Raw genomic sequence first — 24,442 nt, 5'->3', positions numbered from 1 at the left:
TAAAGTCAGGCTAACCGGTCTGTAGTTTCCCAGATCGCCCCTGGAGCCCTTTCTAAATATTGGGGTTACATTAGCTATCGTCCAGTCTTCAGGTACAATGGATGATTTTAATGATAGGTTACAAATTTTTACTAATGGGTTTGAAATTCCATTTTTTAGTTCCTTCAGAACTCTGGGGTGTATACCATCCGGTCCGGTGATTTACTACTCTTCAGTTTGTCAATCAAGTCTACCACATCTTCTAGGTTCAGTCCATCTGAATCATTACCCATGAAAACCTTCTCCAGTACGGGTACCTCCCCAACATCCTCTTCAGTAAACATCGAAGCAAAGAAATCATTTAATCTTTCCGCGATGGCCTTATCTTCTCTAAGTGCCCCTTTAACCCCTCGATCATCTAATGGTCCAACTGACTCCCTCACAGGCTTTCTGCTTTGGATATATTTAAAAATGTTTTTACTGTTAGTTTTTGCCTCTAAGGCCAACTTCTTTTCAAATTCTCTCTTAGCCTGTCTTATCAATGTCTTACATTTAACTTGCGAACGTTTATGCATTATTCTATTTTCTTCTGTTGAATCCTTCTTCCAATTTTTGAATGAAGATCTTTTGGCTAAAATAGCCTGATTCCTCTGAATGGGCCTAAAAAATACAAATCCAGATTAAGCTTCTTGACTACCTCCTAACTCTCCAAAACCCATAAAGGACTGCCCACAGACTTTCAGGAGAGAGCTGTTATAAAGCATTTCAGGGGGATGGCCATTCTAGACCCCACAAAGGGAGGGACTGAATTTGAAGGGTATCCTCCCCCATTCACTAACCTATACTCTTACTAAGGGCTCACCTAGGCCTTAATGGTAACAGACTGGCTGTTGGTCACATTTGTTTATGATTTTAATGAAGATTAGATAAATTCACACACACACACATTCCCCCCCCCCCCCCAACTCCAAATGATCAAAATAGTCCCCAACAACTACTTTTCCAATGAAATACACTTCACATGTTGAAAGAGAATTCCCATGTTTTTCATTTGAAATGTAGTCCTACCTGCCTATCCCCTCAGATGGGTGTAATACCATATTGTAAGTCTGAAAATAAGTTTCATATCTAATTCCAGGTTTTCTGAAAAGAAGCAAATTGGCGCATTGCTGGTGACGGAATTGTTTGTTTGAATAGATGGTACTACTAGTACAGGAAGCACAACCTGTGATGTCAGCTTTGAAAGTTTGGTTTCCTATCATAGTGTGGGAGCTCAGTTTTAATCTGAAGTGTTTTTTTCTATGCAGATGTTATGAAATTCGTTTGTCTGTTGCATCTTTCATGTTATTTAAAACATTTTAAGATATTACTGAAAAGTTCTGAACATAGTCTGGAAAATATCTTCAGCGAAGTTTGTTACAAAATGAAAAGTAACAATTTAATTATTCTGCCAGATGTGTGGTTTTATTTATAATGCATAATAAAATACATTTTATTTTTGTTCTTCATTTTTTTACTTTATAAAACAAACAAGACAAAAAAGCCTTCAAACAAACTAGCCGCTCTCCTGTCCTTTTCTTGGTCCTTTCCAGGTTTGTGATTGGTTGTATCCCCTCATGCTCACACAGTCACCTGTTCTGCACTGTAACATGGGAGTGTACATGTTTCCTGACGTGATGTCACAGGTACCAGGATCCTATGTGGGAGTCGTACTGTCCGCAGAGCTTCCAGCAGCAGATCAAGAGCTCTTTGATGATCTGTTAAAGCAGATGTCTGACCTAAGAGTTCAGGTAACACTGTTTTCAGTTGTTACATTTTAACAAACAAATTTGATTTGACCTTTGGAAGATGAGAGAACATCACATGATGTGTACCTTTGAATGGATTGCTAATGTTAAGGTTGAAAGAAGTTATTAGTTACCTTGTATTTGTTTGGTTCCGTATTCTGCTGTTTGTTTTCTTGCCAGCTATTATATTGCTTAATTCCCAGTAATTAACATAATTGTATTCTACCATGTAGTTAAATAAAAAAATACATACGTAAATTGAAAAATAGGCACCATCACCCTGGAAACTTTGAGGTCCATACTCAGCCACTATCCAACTGAGCAAGTTAGCTGGATAAATATCCAGCTAACTTGGCTGAGAGATTCATTGGTGCAGTCATACAGCTAAATATACCCAGCTCCATTTAATAGTTAGCTGGATAACTTTATCTGCCTAACTTTAGACCAGTTGAATAGCAGGTCTAACTTATCTGGTTAACTTAGCTAGATAAGGCTGAATAATTAGCTTCATTCTGCTCCTCACTTAACCAGGTAAAAAAGATACCTGGGTAAGTGGTGGCCACTAAACACAGCTGAATATTGAAATGGCGCTACTTAGCTAAATAAGTTTATCTGGTTAAGTGGTGCTGAAAATCAGCTTCTGATTTCTGTTTCATGAAAACCTTATTACTCAGGCCCTTTGGCTTTATCCTGCCCATCTTTGTGTATATTGACACAAGCTGCTTCCTTCATAAACAGATCTTATTTTTATGAATAAGGAAATGTTTCTTGGCTTTTCTTTTTTCTTCTGCATACTCGATTTTCTTGAGTTTATATTAAGAATGTGATGTAAGTTAGTTATATTATCGCAGTCTGTGATGTTTTCATACACACGAGCTCCCAATCTCTCACACACATACACTCCTTCACAATCTCCTCATATAGACTCCCTCTCTCTGAAACCCACGCTCAAGCATCCCCCCCTTACCTCCCATGCTCTCTCGCCCTCCTGCTCCCTCTCTCTGAAACCCACACTCAAGCATCCTCCCCCCTGCTCTTTTACCTCCCATGCTCTCTCTCTCACCCTCCCCTCCTCCACACCTCCTCCCCTCCCCTCTTCTCTCTCACACCCATTCTTTCTCACCAGGGCCTTTATCTTCGCTGCTAGCGGAGCACATTCCGTTCACAGCACATGGATACCTTCCATCTTCACCATGAATGGCTTGCTGGGGCCTTCATCTTCGCCGCGAACGGAGCACGTCCCACGGCACATGCGAACCTTCGTCTTCGCACGCTCCGTTCGGGGCATGCTGGGGTCTCCTTTGCTATTTTCTACGCAGAATTGCCAAATTCTGCGCAAATTCTGCAGTAGTGCAGAATTCTCCCAGGACTAATGTGAAAAAAAAGTTACATTTGTTGTGGGTGAGACTTCTTGTCTTTGTGAATATTTGTTGTTACGATATATAGATAGAGATATAGAGATATAAAGATATATATCATATACATTTTTTAATAAAAGTGCTGTAAATGAGATAAATATATATTACATAATGAATGGTGCAAAGACTGAAGGAAAAATTAAATATATCAAAACACTCAATTCCTTCTGACATCAATAGTAACCATCTATTGTGGCCGCATACTAAGCATTCGCAAATACATGCCAAAAATACGTAATGGCTAGAAGAGTAAATACATGTGAAGCTAAATACACTGCCAAATGGTGAAGTTAAAATGATATCTCTCTGATGCAAACATCTGAAACATGGTCCCATTTTTAATTGCTAACAAAAAAAAAAAAAAAAAAGACAGTGGCCTATGATTGATTGTAAGGCAATGGAGGTAATATGATACCAGGAATGCCTAGTTGTAGATGGTTACTATTAATGTTAGAAGTAATTGTGTTGATATACATTATAGATATATATTTATCATGCACTTCTAAACTATAACGTTTTTTTCATAAAACAAAGATGAGATTATACTATAAACAGATTTTGGATTTATTGCCTTAATAATCATTCACTTGCTTGAATTTTTTAACTCATAGGCTTTAGAGGTTGCCAGTGATGAGATTAACCTGAGTGAGAGAGTTCACATTGAGGAAGTGGCTCCTGAAGCAAGACAGTTTCCAGAGTGGAGTGGGAAAGTTGCTCAAGGAATTTTGACAGGTACTATTTTAAAAAGGCTGGTTCCTCTTAGCATTGCTTGCAATGTATTTTCTCTGTTTTCCTAGTCTTTTCACTTTACTGCTTCAAATGTTGGAAAATGCATTTTTAATGAAAGATCTGAATCCCTTCTCTGATGTCTCTTCCTGCCATGTATCTGGTCTTGGCAGATCTCCTTTGCCCATCTCAGCACTTTACTTCCTTTTGGACATTTGTTTGTTTCTCTTAGAACAAGGGTAGGCAGTTCCAGGCCTGGAGTGCCATAAACAGGTCTAGGTTCAGGATATTTGTAATGAATGTTTATTTATGAAATGCACTAAACCAATTTTTTAAACAGATTTACATAATAAAACCACAAATTAAAATACAGTAAAACACAGAACTTGCTGCCTACCACTCCCAAAGAACCCCCCCCTCCCCAAATTACTGTTTCACCTTTCTCCAGCCACTCTAACCTATAGCATCAATCCACACTATCCATTCCTGCTCAGGTATCCTTAAAAGGATACAAATAAGCTTTCCCAACTTCCAAATTTTAAATAATTTAACTAATTTCTTCCAGTACTGGTAAACTATTTCAAGCCTGTGGAGCTGTGGATGTAAAAGTATGTTTCGACCCACTTCTAGTTCTAAAATTGCATCCATAGAAAACTCCAGCAGCGCTCCTGGAGTAGATCTAAGTATTCAGTCAGGCTTATGCCAAGCGAGCTTAACCACTAAATATCTTGGGCTGATAGAAAGCAAAAGGTCAGTGATTAGCAATTTTAAATTTTGCCTTCCTGGCTGTTGGTGATTAATGTAATGAGGAGAGTAAAGGTGATACTCTTTCCCTTCTAGTCTTCCCACACACTTCCCTTGCTGCATTGTTTTAAGTCACCAGGCAGCCCAGCAACTCCAATCATTACAGTAATCTAAACTCTTTGCTGCAACATTATGCAAAAACAGCTTTAATTGACGTATTCTCTTTACCTGTCAGTGCTTTTTCCTAGAGTGTAGCTAGATGGACTCAGGACCAATTCATTATGTGCTCCCCTGCTAGCAGATGGAGACTGAGTCAGGTTTCAAAGCTGACCTCTCCTTAGATATACCCCTGCAGTGACCTCAGCCTTTCAGTATCTCTCTGTTTCCTAGCAGATGTGGATTGTGCCTTCCTTATTGGAAACACAGTACTCTTTAGAAGAGGACATTTAACCTTTAAATTGGAGAAAGATCAAGCCCCCCTCTCCTGCGGTGATACTTGATGATCCCTCCCCCAGTTGAGAATTCCTGAGGCGATTTCTGACATCCCTCAGAGGTGTGCCTTGGTCCGGTAGCCGCTTCCCAGTGTGGACTTTGCTGCTGAAGCAGCTGAAAGGCAACAGGTGCAGGAAGCCGAGCGTGGCAGTGATGATGGTCTAAGCCCTCTCCCCCCGCAGTCATTTACTGTCTCTGAGCCCAGGTAAGTAAAGAAGAACTCCTCCGATTCAGAGTTGCGGAAGGACTTCGGTAAGTTTTTTTTCTGATCTCCTTGCTCGATGTGCCGTACCGACGATATTTCCAATCCTGTTAGGGCGAGGGAAGGGGGGTTTCTGAGTGGGTTGAGCGGCCCCCCCCCTTCCCCCCCCCCCCCCACTGATGGGCTAGGCCCTGCTTCAGGCTCTGTGGGCTCTCCTCATGGCAGGCTGCGGTGGTGCCATCTTACACGCGGTTTGGTGTGGCACCATTTTCCCCCAATGACCTTTGGAACGCGCAGTGCAGGCTGGCCCTGTTGTGCCTAACGCGCACATAAGTGTGCGCACTCCTGTGCACATATCAGCGGGCATAACCGCGCACATAAGTACATGCTCACATTCGCGCATAACCGGATGCCTATACTTAGGTGCACTGGGACTGATTTGTGCACGCTCTAGTCCAAGTGCTAGCCGGCTGAATGCACAAGCTACACTGAACTATGGCTCTAGCAACAAAGAAGCGCAAGCGATACTCTCTTTGTGCTGCCTGCCATATTAGGGCTGCACAGTCTGACCTAGAATCCTTCCTTTGTCAGCACTGTGAGGAAACTCAGGGAGGGCTGGACTCTCAGAATTTCTCCAAGCCCAGCTCCTCCCAGTCTGAGGATGGGTCAGCCACGACCTTACCTGGTTGCACTCTGGATCTGAACAATCCCGGGGCTGTGTCGTCCTCGGCAGCGGGCAGTTCAGTGGCGCCTACCCCAGTTCCTCCTGGGCTAGGTATGGACCTGGCAACCTTTTCTTGGGTGGAATTCTTTCAGGCCTTCAAGCCTTTGTTCAGGCGCAGTCAACTGCTGCCCCAGTTGGGAAGGCCTTGTCCTCCCAGCCCTATCAGCAGGCCTCAGGACATGACTCGCCTCACCAAGGGTATCCCTGATAGGGACCCAGACACCACGGATGACGAAGGGGATGCAGCCTCATTGGAGGTTGGGGAAATCTCTCCAGGCCTGGAGCCATACTGGACCATGCTATGTTTTTTCCACAAAAATGATGACTCTGGGAGTTCCTGGCATGTTCCATGTGTCGGAACCAAAGAATAATACCATACTGTGTCTCTACGGAAAGCCTCTTGCTAATTCCCAATGCTGGAAGCCATCCAGGAGTTGATTGACCTGGAGTGGGATGCCCCAGAAGCCAACTTTAAAGGAGGTCAGGCCTTGGAGGCCTTGTACCCTCTATATCCAGTGGCCAAAGAACACCTGAGATTCCCAAAAGTGGAAGCTCTGCTCTGTGCCATTTCGAAGCAAACAACTATCCCAGCAGAGGGAGGAGTGACCTTGAAGGATGCACACGATAGGCGGTTGGAATCCATCCCTAGGCAAGCCTTTGACATGACAACAATGACACTGCAGATCGCTTCCTGTTGTGCCCTGGTGGTTCGCTCATGTCTGCTTCTCTCTCGAGAGGCAGATAGCTCAGGGGCGCATTCAAGAGAGGCGATGGAGCCTGCCTCGGCCTTCCTAGCGGATGCAAGCTCTAACCTAGTGCGTACCTCGGCCAGAGGAGTAGCCTCGGTGGTGGCCAGAAACAGCTATCGCTGCAAAATTGGTCAGTGAATGCGAACTCTGAGGCAAACCTCACAAAGATGCCCTTTAAGGGATCCCTTCTATTCGGAAGCGAATTGGAAAAGTTAGCCAGTAAGTGGGGTGAATATCCAGTGCCTCGGCTACCAGAAGATAAGATAAGAGGTTGCAGCACCCCTCGCCCATGAGGGGTCAGGCTAATCATTTCTCACGATTCCATGATCAACACAGCAATCCCTACACTCTCCACCACATTAAACATGAACTTCGCCACAGATGTCAGAGACCTTGGAACATGGTTGGACAACCATCTAAACCTTAAAAAATTTATAAATACCACCACCAAGGACTGCTTCTACAAACTACAGGTCCTCAAAAAGCTAAAACCTCTTCTTCATTTCAGTGACTTCCGCCTAGTACTTCAGTCCATCATCCTAACAAAACTCGATTACTGCAACTCCATCCTTCTCGGACTCCCCTCTAGCACTATCAAACCCCTTCAGATGGTACAAAACGCCGCTGCTAGAATTCTCACAAACTCCAAAAAAAGAGATCATATCACCCCTATTCTAGGCAATTTACACTGGCTACCAATCAAATACAGGATTCAGTTCAAAACACTCACCATCATCCATAAAGCTATAAACAACATCGCGCCCATCACATTAAAGACACAACTTCGAGCCCACACATCTTCCAGACCCATCAGAAGCGCCTACAAAGGATCTCTGTTTGCACCACCGGCAAAATCACTATTAAGAAAAAGAGCACTATCTACAGCAGGTCCACATCTATGGAACACACTTCCACCAGACTTACGACTTGAACCCAGCCTACCAGAGTTCAAAAAACAACTAAAAACTTGGCTCTTTAAACTTGCGTTCCCAGACTTATAAGGTAACCAGGACCGGAGCTACTTACTCTGAGCTGTTTATCCAACAGCAAGTCTATGTTTATCTGTTAATGGAAACAAGCCATGTTTAACGTTTTCAATGTAAAAAGTTTCAAAGTTTTAATGCAATGTTATGTAAGTTTAATGTTTTAATGTAATCTTAATGTTTTAATGTAAAAAGCCCTGGCCAGACAAGCCCCGGGCGAGTTCCCGTTCTCTGTAAACCGGATTGATTTGTATCTCATACAGGAATTTCGGTATAAAAAAATTAAAAATAAATAAATAAATGTTTATACTTCAACATTTTTTGTGTCATTTTTAAATATTTTATTAAATTTATTTCATTTTATTGTTTTTTTTTTTATAGCCATTTTGTTTTATTACCACCTTGGTATATTTTTCTCCTCTGTATACACCACTCTGCTATTCAAATTGTATTTGGACCAAAAATAATTCATTTTCTTGGAATCTACTTTGTTGATCCTTATGAATATTTGGTTGGTGCTGTTAAGTGAGTAAATAGTTTTGAATGAAGGCTTGTAGTACCTCAGCTTTGTAGTACCTCAGCTTTGTGTGTCTCTCATCATTGTATAGTGGTATTAGACTTAAAGTAGACTGTTATAGTCTGTTAGCTTAGGAAAAAGAATTAGGCAGCCAGCAGAGAAAACTGAACAATTATCAATTCCCTGTATGTACCCAGATCAGTCCAGACTCCTGGGTTTTGCCTCCCCTCCAGCAGATACTTTTGACTGACACTGCCCTATACCTCGAGGTGCCATCTACAGTCATCAGTATTTCTCTGACTCCAGCAGATGGTGGAGGTGCAAAATCCTACAGTCTGAGACAGATAGAAAATTCCAAAAAAAAGGAAACGAGAATACAAAATGAAGATTCCTAAGCCTCCCAGGGGTTTGGCAGGTTCTGGTGGGACAATCCCCCCCTGGTATTTGAGGCTGTTCAGCAGAGGGTCGGGGACCCTGCCTGCTTGTCCTGCTGACAGCGACCGGGGTGATATGGGGAGCCTGGTTCACTCACTCTCACCCTGAGAGGGGCAGGACCAGGTGTTACGTTTGGAGTTTGAGGTTTGCAGTTTAAAAAAAAAACACAGGAGCAGAGACTCCGAGATTTCTTCTGCTGTCAGGTAGGAACTGCTGTCTGGGGCTGTTTCTCCATTCCCCTCGATGCTGTTCTATCTGCTGCCACTTGCTTTGCAGGTCCCCAAGGATAGCTCTGGCTTCCGATGCTGTGTGGTGCGGCCTGCTGTGCGTGTGGAGATGCATGTGTGAGCGAGTTTCACATGATGGACTTTGCTCCCGGTGTTTCCCTGGTGGGGAGGGCACTTCAGGGGCCTCCACGGGTTGCAGTTTACGGGTGCGCCGAGAGCCTGTGAGACTCAGTTCGGGTGCAGCAGCCTTCTCCAGATCTATTCCCGCTCAGCGTGGGAACGGAGGCCATTTTGTCTGCCTTTAGAGCATCTGCGCGGGCTGTGGAAGGGGAGGTGAATTTCCCTCCTCTCTTATCCCCATAGCCAGGTGCCTCTGGGGGGGCGGATTGCCTGATGATCCAGTGCTTTCTTCAGAGGAAGGCCTGGGGGGCTTTGGACTCCTCCTCGTTTTCGTCTGATTTTGTTTTGCTGCTTCACAAAGCTTTCAAAGCCAGGAATACAGCTAGAAGGCATTCTCTTAGAGGCTTTCATCCAGGTATGCTTATGTGAAGCCTGCCAGAGTGCCCTCAGCTCCTAGCAAGGAGGGGATCCCGGCCCCCAAGAGACCTAGACTCCCAGAGGGCAAAGGGGTTGCGAAATCCAGACTCTCCCTAAGGACTGCGCCACCTCTGCCCACGGGAGACTCGTCCTCTGAGACTTCGGGGCCGGATGAGCTAAGGGGTAAAGGTTTGCAGGGGGCAGATCCTGATCTGGGCGGCCAGGACCAAGATCCAAAGTTGGCGGGGCCTCCAATGGTTGAGGGGGATGACCCTAAAGGTAGTCTGATCTACAAGGATGAGCTGGGTCCACTTATTCCTGCAGTTCTGGAAGAGTTGGGCATTGAGGCCCCTCAAGAGGACTCTCGGATGGGAGCCGAGGATCCAGTCATGGTGGGTCTCAGTGGTCCGACCCGGTCCTTCCCCTTTCATCTGTCCATCTCTGATCTGTTGTTTCGGGAGTGGGACACTCCAGACTTAGGTTTAAAGGTTAATCTGGCGATGGATAAGTTGTACTCTCTGCCAGAGGAGGCACTGGATCTCCTCAGGGTTCCCAAAGTGGATGCGGCGGTGTCGACGGTCACAAAAAGACCACCATCCCAGTGATGGCCGCTTTGGCCCTAAAGGATCTCTAAGATCGGAAGATAGAGGTGCAGCTTAAGAAGATATTTGAAGTATCAGCTCTTGGGGTGTGGGCTGCCATGTTTAGCAGTTTCACACTGAGAGCAAGTCTTTGGATACAGCAGTTGCAGATGGGCACATCTCTCTCGGAGGCGGAAGCTATACAAGCAGGGTGGTTTGCGGCCACGGTGGCTTACAGTGCAGGCGTGCTGTATGATCTTCTTCGAAATTCAGCTAGGTCTATGGTTTCGGCTGTCTCTGTCCGCAGACTCCTCTGGCTGAGGAACTGGTCTGCGGATGTTTCTTCTAAGGCTCAACTGGGTTCATTGTCATTCAAGGGCAAACTACTGCTTGGAAAGGATTTGGAAGACATGATTAAATCCCTGGGGGAGAACAAAGTCCATGAGCTGCCAGAGGATAGGCCCAAGGTGCGGGGCTCCTTTCCCCCTTGCTCACGTTTTCGTGGAAATCGAAAGTTTTGGGCCTCCAGATCACATTGCACCTCTTCTAGGCAGAACTTGGGCAGGCAGCATTCCTGGAACCAGTCTTTTTGTGGCCAGCGCCTTGGTAGAGATGGCGCCTCCCAGGGTACAGGAGGGGTCAAATCGTCTCAATGAGGCAAGACCGGTTCACTCCTCTGTTCCGGTAGTAGGAGACAGGTTGGCTCTGTTTTACAAGGAGTGGACCAGTGGGTCGTAAACATCATTAAACACGGCTTCGCTTCAGATTTTGCTCGGCCCCTCCAGGAGCGTTTTCTGGTTTCCCGTGCTCTTACGAGAAAAAACATCTAGTGGTGCAGGACGCTTTGCGGCGCCTCTGTGAGTTAGGAGCCATCGTACCAGTTCCCCTGGAGGAATGAGGAAGAGGCCGCTATTCCATTTACTTACTAGTGCCCAAGAAGGAAGGCACGTTCCGGCCCATTCTCGATTTGAAGAAAGTCAACACGTCTTTCCGAGTGTCTCGGTTCAGAATGGAGACTCTTCGGTCGGTAATTGTGTCTGTCCACAAAGGGGAATTCCTAGCCTCGCTGGATCTGACCGAGGCATACTTGCACATCGGCATCCTGCCCAACCACCAGAAGTACCTGATATTCTCAATCCTAGGAGATCATTTTCAGTTTTGTGCCCTGCCCTTCAGGCTCACGACAGCGCCCAGGATCTTCACCAAAATGATGGTTGTTGTGGCAGCAGGGCTTCGGAAGGAGGGTCTCTTGGTTCATCCTTACCTGGATGACTGGCTGATTCGAGCAAAGTCAGAGGCCCTCGGTCAAGCTGCAGTGCAGCGGGTTCTTCAACTCTTGAGGCATTGGGTTGGATAGTCAATCTGGCCAAGAGTCATCTGGTTCCCTCCCAGTCCTTGGATTTCTTGGGGGCTCTGTTCAACACACGGGTGGACAAGGTTTTCCTTATCGAGGAGCGGATCGCCAAGCTACAGGCTCAAGTTCGTGCCTTGTTGGTCAAGCATCTATCCAAGGTCTGGGATTACTTGCAGGTCCTCTGTTCGATGTCTTTCACTTTTGGAACTAGTCCCATGGGCTTTTGCTCATATGAGACCTTTTTAGTCAGCGTTGCTCTCCCATACGGATCCGGTTTCCGAGCAGTTTCTAATTCTGCTTCCTCTTACAGAACCTGCATGTTCCAGCCTTGCTTGGTGGCTCCTTCCAGACAACTTGCGCCGGGGTGTGGACTTGGAGATCCCTTCTTGGACAGTCGTCACCACCGATGCCAGTTTCTCCAGTTGGGGAGCAATTTGTTGGGGGAGAGCAGTGCAGGGATAATGGTAAACGAAGGAATCCTTGTGGTCAATCAACCGATTGGAGACCAGAGTTGTTCGAATAGCTCTGCAGGCAGTACTTCCTTTGGTGCGGAGGAGATCGGTCAGAATCCTGTCCTACAATACAACAGTAGTAGCCTACATAAATCGCCAAAGGGGGACCAAGAGTCGGCCAGTGGCGATCGAAACCTGGGAGTTGATCAGCTGGCGGAGCTGCACCTGGACAGGATTGCAGCCTCTCACATTGCCGGCGTTGACAACGTTCAAGCCGATTTCCTCAGTTGACACCAACTAGATCCTGGGGAGTGGGAGCTCTCAGACGAAGCTTTCCGCCTCATATGCAACAGGTGGATCAGGCTGAGTGTGAATTTGATGGCGATATTCCGTAATGCCAAAGCCCCGTGTTTCTTCAGTCAGCGCCAGGAGCAGAGGAGGTGGATGCTTTATTTCTCTCCTGGCCGAAGGACGTTCTGTTGTACGTGTTTTGGCCTTGGCCGTTAATTGGCAAAGTGTTGCATCATACAGAAGCTCATTCGGGCGAGGTGGTTCTGGTAGCTCTGGAATGGCTGAGGTGTCCGTTGTTTGCGGATCTAGTCAACCTAGTGATGGACGGCCCCCTGAGTTTCGTCTACTTCCAATTCTCCTACGTAAAGGGCGCGTTTGGAAGGGGAAGATCGCTTTTGTCTAGCAGCATGGCTTTTGAGAGGCAGCGGCTGAAGAATAAAGGTTATTCGGATGCGGTGGTTGCTACTGTCTTGCAGTCTAGAAAAACTTCTACCTCCCTGTCCTATGTCAGAGTGTGGGGAGATTTTGAGTCTCGGTGCGTGGAGCACAAGGTGGAGCCTATCCGGGCCTCAGTGGGGAATGTTTTGGCTTTCTTACAAGCTGGCCTGGCTAAAGGTTTATCTTGTAGCTCTCTGAGAGTCCAGGTAGTGGCTCTGGGTTGTTTCTGTGGTAAGGAACAAGGAGTAGCCTTGGCTGTGCATCTGGACGTGGTGTGTTTTCTGTGAGGGGGGGGGGGGGGTAAGGCATTTGTGTCCTCTGGTCCGAAATCCTTGTCCTACTTGGAGCCTGAATTTAGTATTCAGAGCTCTGTGTACATTGCCATTTGAGCCTTTAAAGTGAGCGACATTAAAGGATCTTACCTTGAAGGTTGTTTTCCTCTTGGCTATTTATTCAGCTCAGCGAGTGTCTGAGTTTCAGGCCTTGTCTTGTAGGGAGCCGCCTTAAGGATTATGGTTACGGGAGTCTCCTTGAGGACAGTTCCCTCCTTTCTTCCAAAGGTGGTATCCTTCTTTCATTTAAATCAGTCGGTGGAACTCCCTTCCTTTCCAGACTTGGACCACTCTAATCCTCAGTCTAAGGATTTACGAAAATTGGACATGCGGTGAGTTCTGTTGCGTTACTTAGAGGTTACGAACAGCTTCCGCTTATCAGACCATCTTTTCGTGCTGTGGAGTGGCCCCAGAAGGGGGTACAAGGCCTCTAGGGTCACTATCGCACGCTGGTTTAAAGAGGCTATTGGCTCTGCATACGTTGTTCAGGTTCGTCTGGTACCGGTTGGTGGTCTGGCACATTCTATCCAGTCACAAGTGGCTTCATGGGCTGAGTGTCAGCAAGTTGCACCACAGGAGATATGTAGAGCGGCTACTTGGAAGTCTTTGCATCCCTTTGCCAGGCATTATCGGTTGGATGTCCAGGCCCCAGATTCTGGGGGATTGGATACGTTGTGCTTCGAGCGGGACTCTCAAGGTCCCACCCCACGTAGGGAAGTTTTGGTACATTCCAGGAGTCTGGACTGATCCGGGTACGTTCAGGGAAAGAAAAATTGGTTCTTACCTGCTAATTTTCGTTCCTGTAGGACCACGGATCAGTCCAGAGTCCTACCCATTTCAGAGTTGGGAAAACAGAGAGTCCGCTCATTCAGTAGTTATTGTTTGCTCTGCAAATTTGTTCTGAAGGTTGCAGCAGGTTCTGCTCCCACTTAGGGTTTTGGCATGGCAGGTTTCTCTTCCCTCTGTTCATTAAAGGGTAAAATTGTTAATAGTTTGTAGAGTTTGCATTCTTTACGCTTGGGTACAGTGTAATACTGATGGACTGAAGGTGGCACCTCAAAGTATAGGGCAGTTTCACACAAAAACTTCTGTCTCCATCTGCTGGGGAGGCAAAACCCAGGAGTCTGGACTGATTCGTGGTACTACAGGAACGAAAATTAGCAGGTAAGAACCAATTTTCCTTTTCACAAAGGGAGTGTAACATTTTGTTGCAGGTTTGAAAGTGGGTGTTGTAGATCTTCCTCTTTTGTGTTCTTTTCATCCTGGAAAATAGCCTCTATGTATTATTATTTTTTTTTTATTTCAGGTGCATCCTGGGTAAGCTGGGGTTTGGCTAAAGGTGCAGAGTATACTGGAAAAGCTATCCAGAAAGGTGCATCTAAACTGAGGGAACACATTCGCCCAGAAGAAAAACCTTTGGAAGTCAGTCCAGTAGTATCAAAGGGACTTCATGTAGCAAAGCAAGCCACGAGTGGAGCTGTGAAAGTCAGCCAGTTTTTAGGTAAAATGCACTTAAGCTGTAATATGTTACATGTGTAACTTTTCATGGATATTCAGCGGGATTTGTGTACACATATCTTCCACTGAATATACTCAGATAAATTTACATAATTAACTTCATCTAGGTATAGTTAGAATTGCTAAGGTTGATATTCAAAAGCCATTTAGACAGATAACTCAAACTTATCCTTCTAAATGGCAAAACTACGACATTAGAAGACTTATCTGGTTACATTCTAGCCACATAAGGTGGGGGTATTCCAAGGAGGAGTGGAGTTAACTTGTACGGCTAACTCTTGTTGTGCCATAGGGCTGTCCTAAAGTTAACCGGATATACATATCCGGCTAACTTTAAGATAGCTGGTATATTCAGCGCCACTGCCACGCCACTGAATATCCTGGTTAAGTTAGCCAGATTAATCTATCCGGCTAACTTACCGAGCCACTTGGTGGCTGAATATTGGCCTCCTTATTTTTCACATTTCGTGACTGTGTAGCATACTACTGCTATTACTACTTAGCATTCTAGTACTACTTAGTGTTCCCATTTCCAGGTTGTTTATAAATATATTAAAAAGCATTGGTCCCAGAACAGATCCCTGGGGCACTCCACTATTCACTTTTTTCCATTGGGAAAATTTACCATTTACCCCTTCTCTCTGTTTTCTATCTTTTAACCAGTTGGCAGTCCACAATAGGACACTGCCCCCATCCCATGACTTTTTAATTTCCTAAGAAATCTCTCATGAGGGGGACTTTGTCAAATGCTTTCTGGAAATCCAGATACTCTATATCAACTGGCTCACTTTATCCGTATATTTATTGACACCCTCAAAAAAAAAAAAGTAGCAAATTTGTGAGGCAAGACCTCTTGGCTAAATCCATGTTGGCTTTGTCCCATTAAACTATGCCTATCTATACGTTCGGCAATTTTGTTCTTTGATAGAAACTATCATTTTGCCTGGTACAGATGTCAGACTCACTGGTCTGTAGTTTCCTGAATCACCCTTGATCCACTTTTAAAAATTGGTGTTGCATTGGCAACCCTCTAATCTTCATGTACCTTAGACGATGTTACTGAAAGTTTACAAATTTCCAATAGCATGATCAAGACAGAACTTCTTAAAGTGGCAGTGGGACATTCAGGCAGCAATGGCAAACAAGCTAAAGTTCAAAAACTGGATTCTGAGTGATAGTTTTTATGCAGGGAAATAGATCTGGGCTCATCATCATAAAGATGGTACTGTAAGTCATGGGAAGAAATTAGAACCAAGGGAATTAGTGTAGAACGAGAAGAGAAAAGGGCTCAGGACTGAGCTCTGAGGCACACCGACTGATAATGGGTTAGTGGTTGAAGAGGATCCAACAAAAGATGTGCTAAAGATGTGCTAAGAATGGTAAGAGGAGAAGAAAAAAAGGATAGAAGCCAGGAATTCAAGAAAGGATATAGTATCAAGAAGTAAATGTTGATCAATGGTATCAAAAGCAGCAGATAAATTGAGGATGAGGATCGAGTAAAGACCCCTGTCCTGTGAAATTGAGAGGTCAGAAACCAAATGGAGTAGACCAAGACTGACCCGAGATGCAAGAAAGTGAAGGCAGCAGATTTAAATGGAATACTTGACTAGTATGGGATGAGAGCAGGGCAAAAAGGATTTTTGAGGATTGATGAGATTACAGCATGTTTGAAGGTGGTGAGAATAGCTGCAGTTGAAAGTGATAGGTTGAGGGTATGACATAAGAACATAAGAAATTGCCATGCTGGGTCAGACCAAGGGTCCATCAAGCCCAGCATCCTGTTTCCAACAGAGGCCGAAACCAGGCCACAAGAACCTGGCAATTACCCAAACACTAAGAAGAACCCATGCTACTGATGCAATTAATAGCAGTGGCTATTCCCTAAGTATAATTGATTAATAGCCATTAATGGACTTCTCCTCCAAGAACTTATCCAAACCTTTTTTGAACTCAGCTACACTAACTGCACTAACCACATCCTCTGGCAACAAATTCCAGACCTTTATTGTGCATTGAGTGAAAAAGAATTTTCTCCGATTAATCTTAAATGTGCTACTTGCTAACTTCATGGAATGCCCCCTAGTCCTTCTATTATTCGAAAGTGTAAATAACCGAGTCACATCTACTCGTTCAAGACCTCTCATGATCTTAAAAACCTCTATCAAATAGAGTGGATGATTACTGAGGAGTTGGGTAGAGATGGAGACTGAAAACCAAGTAGAGAGTATGAAGGAGGAGAAGAGAAAATGGGTAGTTTCCTCCATGATTTCAGAGTGAGAAGAAAGAGAGTGGGCAGAGGCTAAGAGAAAGGGAGAAGAATGAAGTGGTGAAGAGGGTCTGGTAGAGAACTCAAAATGAATCTTGTGAACCTTATGGAAGAAATCAGCCAATGGCAGAGACTAAAGGGGGGGACAGGAAGAGGAGGCAGTCTGAGAAGGGAGGGGAGTATAACAGAGACAGTAGGGGTTAAAGGCAAAGGTGTCTTTCAGATGGTCATAGTAGACTTGCTTAGCAAGTGCAATAGCAGACTGGACGGAGATGAACATGAATTTGAAATATAAGAGGTCAGCATAGGAATGGGACTTTAGCCAGAGATGCTCTACAGAACAGATACAAAAACATAAGAAACAAACTTTAGAGATGAACCAAGGTTAGGGTTTGGTATGTCTTCCAGGACAGGAATGGGGGGCAAACTTCTCCAGAGCAACAAGAAACTGTCTTATCAGCAAACTGTGAAAAGTAGTGGAAGACAAGATAGATGACAGTAACGGAGATGATGCAAGCTTCATTAGCCTGAAGAAAGCAAAAGATAAGTGAGCAGAGATGAGATGTAAGGGAGGTGGGGAGCTGTGGAGAATGAATGTGACTCTGCAGTGATGCTAACGGAGCTCCTCCATCCAAGCTCTGCATAGGACTGTTGCCACTGCACCCTGTCCTATGCAGGGATTCAGTACTGCAAATTTATGAGCCGCTGAATCGCTCATATGCTATGCCAGAATTTTCCTTGTGCAGCTGTTTACTTCAGGAAGAATTAGCGGGCTGAGGGGGCTGTGGAAGAGGGAAGAATAAGAACTGCTAACACTAGGAACTAACAGTACCACCTAAATTTTAGTGGGCAGAAACTGGGAATATTTTATTTTTTAATACATGGCGAGAGACAGGGTGATAAGGCAGCGATACTTAATTCCAGATTGGGGGAGTATGTTGGCTGTTTGGTGTTGGCCTTAATGCTCTGTTTGGAACAAGAGTTTTCTGATGGAGTGGTAATGATCCTGTAGTGCTTTGATCTGTGTAGGGACTGGTGTTGATGGCAGCTTGCTCCAGTTTATGCAGGGGTGGGTGTTCATAGCAGCTCCATGATATTCTGGTTTGGGGTGTTGACAGGTTGGTAGCAGTACAAACAGCTGCTGTCTCCTCTCGATAATACAGTAGCCTGTACTACTGTGTGTGGGGAGAGGGGGAAGATATGGGTCTAGGCAGCAGCTGAGAAATTGTAGATACCAGTGTTGACCATGTGCCTTCATTTATTTTATAATGATCTTTGTTAATAGGATTATTGGAAAAGAGCCACGAGACAAAGTGAAGTAGATAGCAATCTCCTACTAGCTCAGCCATGGTTACTGCTTATTTAGTTCAGTGGCATAATCCCTGTATGGGAACCAGAAGGTGCCAAGTTCAAATTCTGAGATCCCCAGAGGGAAAAATAGGCTGGAATGTACCAACACGGTGAATACGCATCACTTTCAACAGATTTCTTAAACTATGAGTGTTTGAACTAAATCCATCTCCCGCATTTCTGAAGCGTGCTGGCATTGGAAAGGAGTGCGACCCATAATGCCTATTATCCTAGGACAAGCAGGATGCTAGTCCTCACATATGGGTGACATCACTGATGGAGCCCTATCCCGGAAAACTTTCTGTCAAAGTTTCTAGAAACATTTGACTGGCATCCTGAGCCTACTAAGCATGCCCAGCATGCCATAATCCCTCGAGCCACAGGGGTCTCCCTTCAGTCTTCTTTTTTCCGCGAAGCCGTTAGCCTCGCGGTTATAGGAGTCCTGTGTGGTGAATTTTCACTACATAAAAAAGTTTTGAAAAACTTTAAAGCGCCGTAGGGGTCTGGCTTTTTTCCACAATCGGAAAGTCTTTAAATTTTTCCTGTTGGTTCTGTTACCGCTAAACCATGTCAGAAGGTCGTCGATGGCTGTCCGGCCTTCGCTATGGTTACGGGTTTCAAGAAGTGCCCGAATTGTTCCCGCACTATGTCCATAACGGACCCACACATCGAGTGTGTACTTTGCCTCGGCGAGGGACATGACATTTCGACGTGCCCAAGATGCACCGAGATGACGCCGAAAGGCAGAAGACTGCACATGGAGAAAATGGAACATTTATTCCATCTTCAACTAATGCCATCTACCTCAACTTCCACACAATCGACTCCCGGCTGGAGCGATTCGGAAGGTCATCCTCAAAACAAAACGTAGACCGGATGAAGCAGGTGATCGGCCTTCAGCGACCCCCTTCAAAATCATCGATAAAGTCTACATCTGTCATCTAAAAAGGCATCGAACATCGGCAGAAACATCGTCATCGACACTGGAGGCCTCACGATCCTGAATTGGATCCGATAACCGGAGTTCCATCGACAAGTCTCGAATCAACTCCAAAGAAGCCTCGGAGAGAGGACTCTCCATGTCCACAGAGGCCTTCGACTCCTAGGCGATCCCCACCGATATCTGTGCCGGGAACTGTAGCTCCACAGGGCCCTGCGGAGGTACCGGTATCACCTTCGCTGCCTCCCCCCATAGCTGCTCTGGTTTCACCAGCTATAAGGGCGGAACTGGATGGTTACATCCGCCAGGCAGTTCGAGACGTACTCCGTGACATGCCTCCGATGCCAGCACCGATCACGGTTCCGCCATCGATGCCAGCACCATCGCCGGTACCAGTTCCACTTCATTCACCGGTGCCCATTCTGATGCCATCGCCGACTCCAATTCAGCCGATGCCAGATATGTCCTTTTTCGCGCCAATTTTAGCGAAATTGGACACACTCATTGGTGCTATCCCGGTACAACCCGATGTCCCGGCGCCAAGACCGATGGAAGAAGAAATAGTGAAGGAAGTACTGATGCCTGAACCTATCCCAGGTCCATCGGGAATTTCACGTCCACGGCCATCATTTTCTCCATTATTTCCATCGAAACCATTGGAGAAACCATCGATGCCATCTCTTCCTATTCCATCGACGACTCCTCGTCCACGTTCATCGGACACTTGGGAGGATCCAAATACTGACAATTCCTCAGAGGAAGTCCTCTCAGAACCTTCTCTTCCAGAGGAAAGAAGGAAATCCTCTCCAGAGGACCTTTCTTTTTCAAATTTCATCAAAGACCTGGCTGATACCATCCCTTTTCAGCTGGAATCTGAAGAGGGTACTAGACAGAAGACTCTGGAGGTATTACAATTCATGGACCCACCTAAAGAAGTCCTGGCAATACCAGTTCACGAAGACCTAGTCTACTTACAGCACAGGCTATGGGAGCATCCCTGCACTATACCACCGGTGAATAAAAGAACTGATGCTACGTAACTAGTCCAGCATATCCCAGGCTTCCAAAATACTCAACTATCCCATCAATCATTAGTAGTAGAGTCAGCTCAGAAGAGGTCAAAAAGAATTAAACCTCATTCATCAAATCCTCCTGGGAAAGACAACAGGTTTTTGGACATCATCGGCAGGAAAATGTTTCAGGGGTCCATGCTAGTATCCAGAATTGCGTCCTACCAACTCCATATGACGCAATATCAGCGTAATTTGAATAAACAAATTCAGGAACTCTCAGAATCTCTTCCCCAACAATTTCAAGATTCCTTGAGTAGTATCATCCATAAGGGCCTGGAGGCTGGGAAACATGAAGTTCGTGCAGCTTATGATAGCTTCGAGACTTCATCTAGAATGTCTGCCACTGGCATAAGTGCCCGCAGATGGGCCTGGCTCAAGGCCTCCGACCTGAGACAAGAAGTACAAGAGAAACTTGCTGATCTTCCTTGTGCAGGGGACAATCTCTTTGGAGATAAAGTACGGGAGGCAGGTTCCCAACTGAAGGAACATTCGGAAACCTTGCGACAGCTCTCCTCTGCTCCTCAGGAGTCCCAAACATCCTCAAGAAGACTCCCAAGGAAGGATTCAAAACGCCCATATTATAGACCACGGAGGTACTATCCACCTCCTGCCCGTGGAAGGTCATCTAGGCCATCACAAAGACCGCAGACCTGACAACCAAGAGCACCTAGAGCTCAACCCCCTCCGCAAACAGGCCTGACTTCGGGATTTTGAAATCTCACCGGGGAACAGAAGCCTACCTCCCAATCCGACTCCAAATTTGCCAGTAGGAGGTCGGATCACTTTCTTCCATCACAATTGGTTGCACATCACTACAGACCAATGGGTACTCTCGATAACATCTCAAGGGTACCATCTGGACTTTCTCACTGTACTAAACGATACTCCACCCACCTCGTCTTGGACAGTAAACAATCAATCCATACTCTTACAAAAAGAATTATCCACCCTTCTGAGAGCCAGGGCCGTGGAACCAGTTCCCCGACCTCAGTAGGGCAGAGGATTCTACTCCCGTTATTTCCTCGTTCCAAAGAAAACAGGAGGCTTACGTCCCATATTGGACCTCCGGAAACTCAACAAATACCTGAAAAAAGAAAAAATCAGGATGGTATCATTGGGCACCATGCTACCTCTACTTCAAAAAGGAGATTGGCTCTGTTCCCTGGATCTTCAAGACGCTTACGCTCACATTCCAATATTCCCTCCTCATCGCAAGTATCTGCGATTCCTAGTAGGAAGTCAACATTTCCAATACAAGGTGCTACCATTCGGTCTTGCCTCAGCACCTCGAGTGTTCACAAAGTGCCTGGCAGTGGCAGCTGCCCACTTGCACAAGGAAGGCGTGCATGTGTTTCCTTACCTGGACGATTGGCTAATCAGAAGCCAAACAAGACAAGGAGCTCTCAGCTTTCTCAAGCTCACAATAACTCTACTCCATTCATTGGAATTCCTCATCAACTACCAGAAATCCCACTTCATACCATCTCACCTGTTACAATTCATCGGAGCAGAATTAAACACCATAACGTCTAAAGCTTTTCTTCCAAAAGACCTTGCACAGACACTCGCCTCAGCAGATTCTCTCCGCGCATGCAAGCAAATAACAGCTCATCAATGTCTCACTCTTTTGGGTCACATGGCCTCCACAGTTCATGTCACTCCTATGGCCAGATTAGCCATGAGAGTTACTCAGTGGACACTCAGAAACCAATGGATACAAGCCATTCAACCACTGTCTTATTCAGTTCAAGTAACTCAGCAACTACAGTCCTCGCTCCTATGGTGGACAAACATGGACAACTTTCTCACAGGCCTACCTTTCCAACAACCGATTCTGCAAGTAACATTAACTACAGATGCATCCACCTTCGGGTGGGGAGCACACATTGGTCATCTGCAGACTCAAGGTACTTGGACAAAACTCAAAGCTACATTTCAGATAAATTTCCTAGAGCTTCGAGCTATACGTTATGCGCTGCATGCGTTCAAGGAATGCCTTTCCCACAAGACTGTTCTGATACAAACAGACAACACAGTAGCCATGTGGTACATAAACAAACAAGGAGGTACGGGTTCGTATCTCCTTTGTCAAGAAGCTGCACAGATTTGGAACTGGGTCCTAACACACTCAATGTTTCTTCGGGCCACTTATCTGGCAGGCATTCACAACGTAGTGGTGGATCGCCTCAGTCATCAATTCCAACCTCACGAGTGGTCTCTGGATCCAGTGGTAGCGACCAAGATCTTTCAATGTTGGGGCCAACCAACAGTAGACCTCTTTTCATCACAACTGAATTACAAAGTGGCCAATTTTTGCTCTCTGCACAAGCAGAGAAGCCAATTACCCAGGGACGCCTTTGCTCGCCACTGGAATTCAGGTCTTCTATATGTGTATCCCCCGATACCGCTAATAACCAAAACCCTAGTAAAGCTACAACAGGACAAAGGGTCCATGATACTCATAGCCTCATATTGGCCTCGACAAGTATGGTTTCCAATACTCCTCGATCTCTCGATCAGAAACTCAATTCGCCTGGGCACAGCACCCATTCTCATAACTCAGAATCGGGGCAGGTTGCGTCATCCCAACCTTCAATCCCTATCCCTCATAGCATGGATGTTGAAAGCTTGATTCTACAACCTCTCAGTCTTTCTACTAATGTCTCTCAAGTGCTTGTAGCTTTACATAAATCCTCCACACGAAAGAACTATCATGCTAAATGGAAAAGGTTTACCACGTGGTGCACACAAAACAGTATTGACCCTTTTTCCTGCTCTACATCATCTTTATTAGACTATCTATGGCATCTCTCAGACTCTGGTCTCCAGACCTCATCTGTAAGAGTACATTTAAGTGTACTTAAATGTACTCTTACAGATTAAATGTTTAAAAAAAAAAAATTTAAACAAAACCTTAAAACATGGTTGTTTAAAAAAGCCTACTATTAATGATTTGAACCTCAACTACTCTTCCTAATTTCCACAGTCTCTCATATATTGCTTATATTCTATTAATACAAAGTTATACATTGTATTGTATTTGTTCAGTTACTATGTTATATTGTAAAGCGCAATGCTGAATTACTGTTTGAATGTAAACCGAGGTGATGTTACTTACGTACCCCGGTATAGAAAATCTATAAATAAATAAATAATAAATAAGTGCAATCTCAGCTTATCACAATACCGTTAGGGATGCACCGATATGAGTACAACCCCTCGTTAGTAGGTTTATGAGAGGTTTAATTCAACTTAAACCTCCACACCGACCACCAGTCACAGAATGGAACCTTAATGTAGTATTAACGAGGCTCATGCTTTCTCCTTTTGAACCTATGGATTCCTGTGATGTTAAATTTCTCACTTGGAAGACTATTTTCTTAATAGCCATCACATCTGCGAGAAGAGTTAGTGAGTTACAAGCACTTGTTACATACTTGTTACATACTCACCCTACACAAAATTCCTCCCCACTCAAAATTTCTCCCCAAGGTAGTTACGGAATTCCACTTGAATCAATCCATCATCTTGCCTACTTTCTTCCCAAAACCGCACTCTTGTCAAGGAGAGAGGGCTTTTCACACCTTGGACTGTATGCGTGCGCTTGCGTACTACTTAGACCGCACTACAGCCTATAGGAATTCCACCCAGCTCTTTGTTTCTTTTGATCAAAACAAACCTGGAAAAGCGGTGGGCAAGCAAACTCTATCTAATTGGCTTGCAGATTGTATACAATTTTGTTATGAAAAAGCAGGCCTTCCTCTCCAGGGCGAGTAAAGGCTCACTCAGTAAGAGCAATGTCAACCTCAGTAGCACGCTATCGTTCAGTGCCAATAGCTGACGTATGTAAAGCCGCAACATGGAGTTCTCTTCACACCTTTGCGGCTCACTACTGTCTCGACAAGGAAGGACGACAAGATTCAGCCTATGGACAATCTGTCTTAAAGAACTTGTTTCCAGCATGCTCCAACTCCTTCCACATCCAACCTTTCGTGATTTCAGGCTGCCTCATTTTTCCCAACAGTACACCAGTTGTTGTGCCTGTTGCACAAGTTGTACGCTGTTGGTCCAATACAAAGATGACTCAGCCTGTAGCTTGCTAATCACTCATATGTGAGGACTAGCATCCTGCTTGTCCTGGGATAAAGCAAAATTGAAGGAGTTAATAAACATGTGGATAAAGGTGAACCGGTAGATATAGTATACTTGGATTTTCAGAAGGCGTTTGACAAAGTTCCTCATGAGAGGCTTCTAGGAAAAGTAAAAAGTCATGGGATAGGTGGCGATGTCCTTTCGTGGATTGCAAACTGGCTAAAAGACAGGAAAC

The 24,442-nt window shown here is 45.2% G+C and overlaps 1 protein-coding gene across 5 annotated transcripts in view; it reads left to right on the top strand.

Annotated features, from left to right (window-relative positions):
• Positions 1-24,442, top strand: part of SPART (spartin) — a 75,015-nt gene that overhangs the window by 11,896 nt on the left and 38,677 nt on the right. For all 5 annotated transcript variants that reach the window (XR_003856911.1, XM_029602716.1, XM_029602714.1 and 2 more), the window contains exons 3-5: positions 1,572-1,769; positions 3,796-3,916; positions 14,275-14,469. Coding sequence is in view for 4 of the 5 variants with exons in the window: in XM_029602716.1 (XP_029458576.1) it covers positions 1,572-1,769; positions 3,796-3,916; positions 14,275-14,469 (514 nt within the window). In the remaining variant the exon portion in view is untranslated. The remainder of the gene's footprint in view (positions 1-1,571; positions 1,770-3,795; positions 3,917-14,274; positions 14,470-24,442) is intronic.

The sequence above is a fragment of the Rhinatrema bivittatum genome, chromosome 5, assembly GCF_901001135.1.
Source record: "Rhinatrema bivittatum chromosome 5, aRhiBiv1.1, whole genome shotgun sequence".
Lineage (NCBI taxonomy): Eukaryota > Metazoa > Chordata > Amphibia > Gymnophiona > Rhinatrematidae > Rhinatrema > Rhinatrema bivittatum.
The sequence above is the reverse complement of the archived record's forward strand: the minus strand, read 5'-3'. Positions and strand labels throughout refer to the sequence as shown.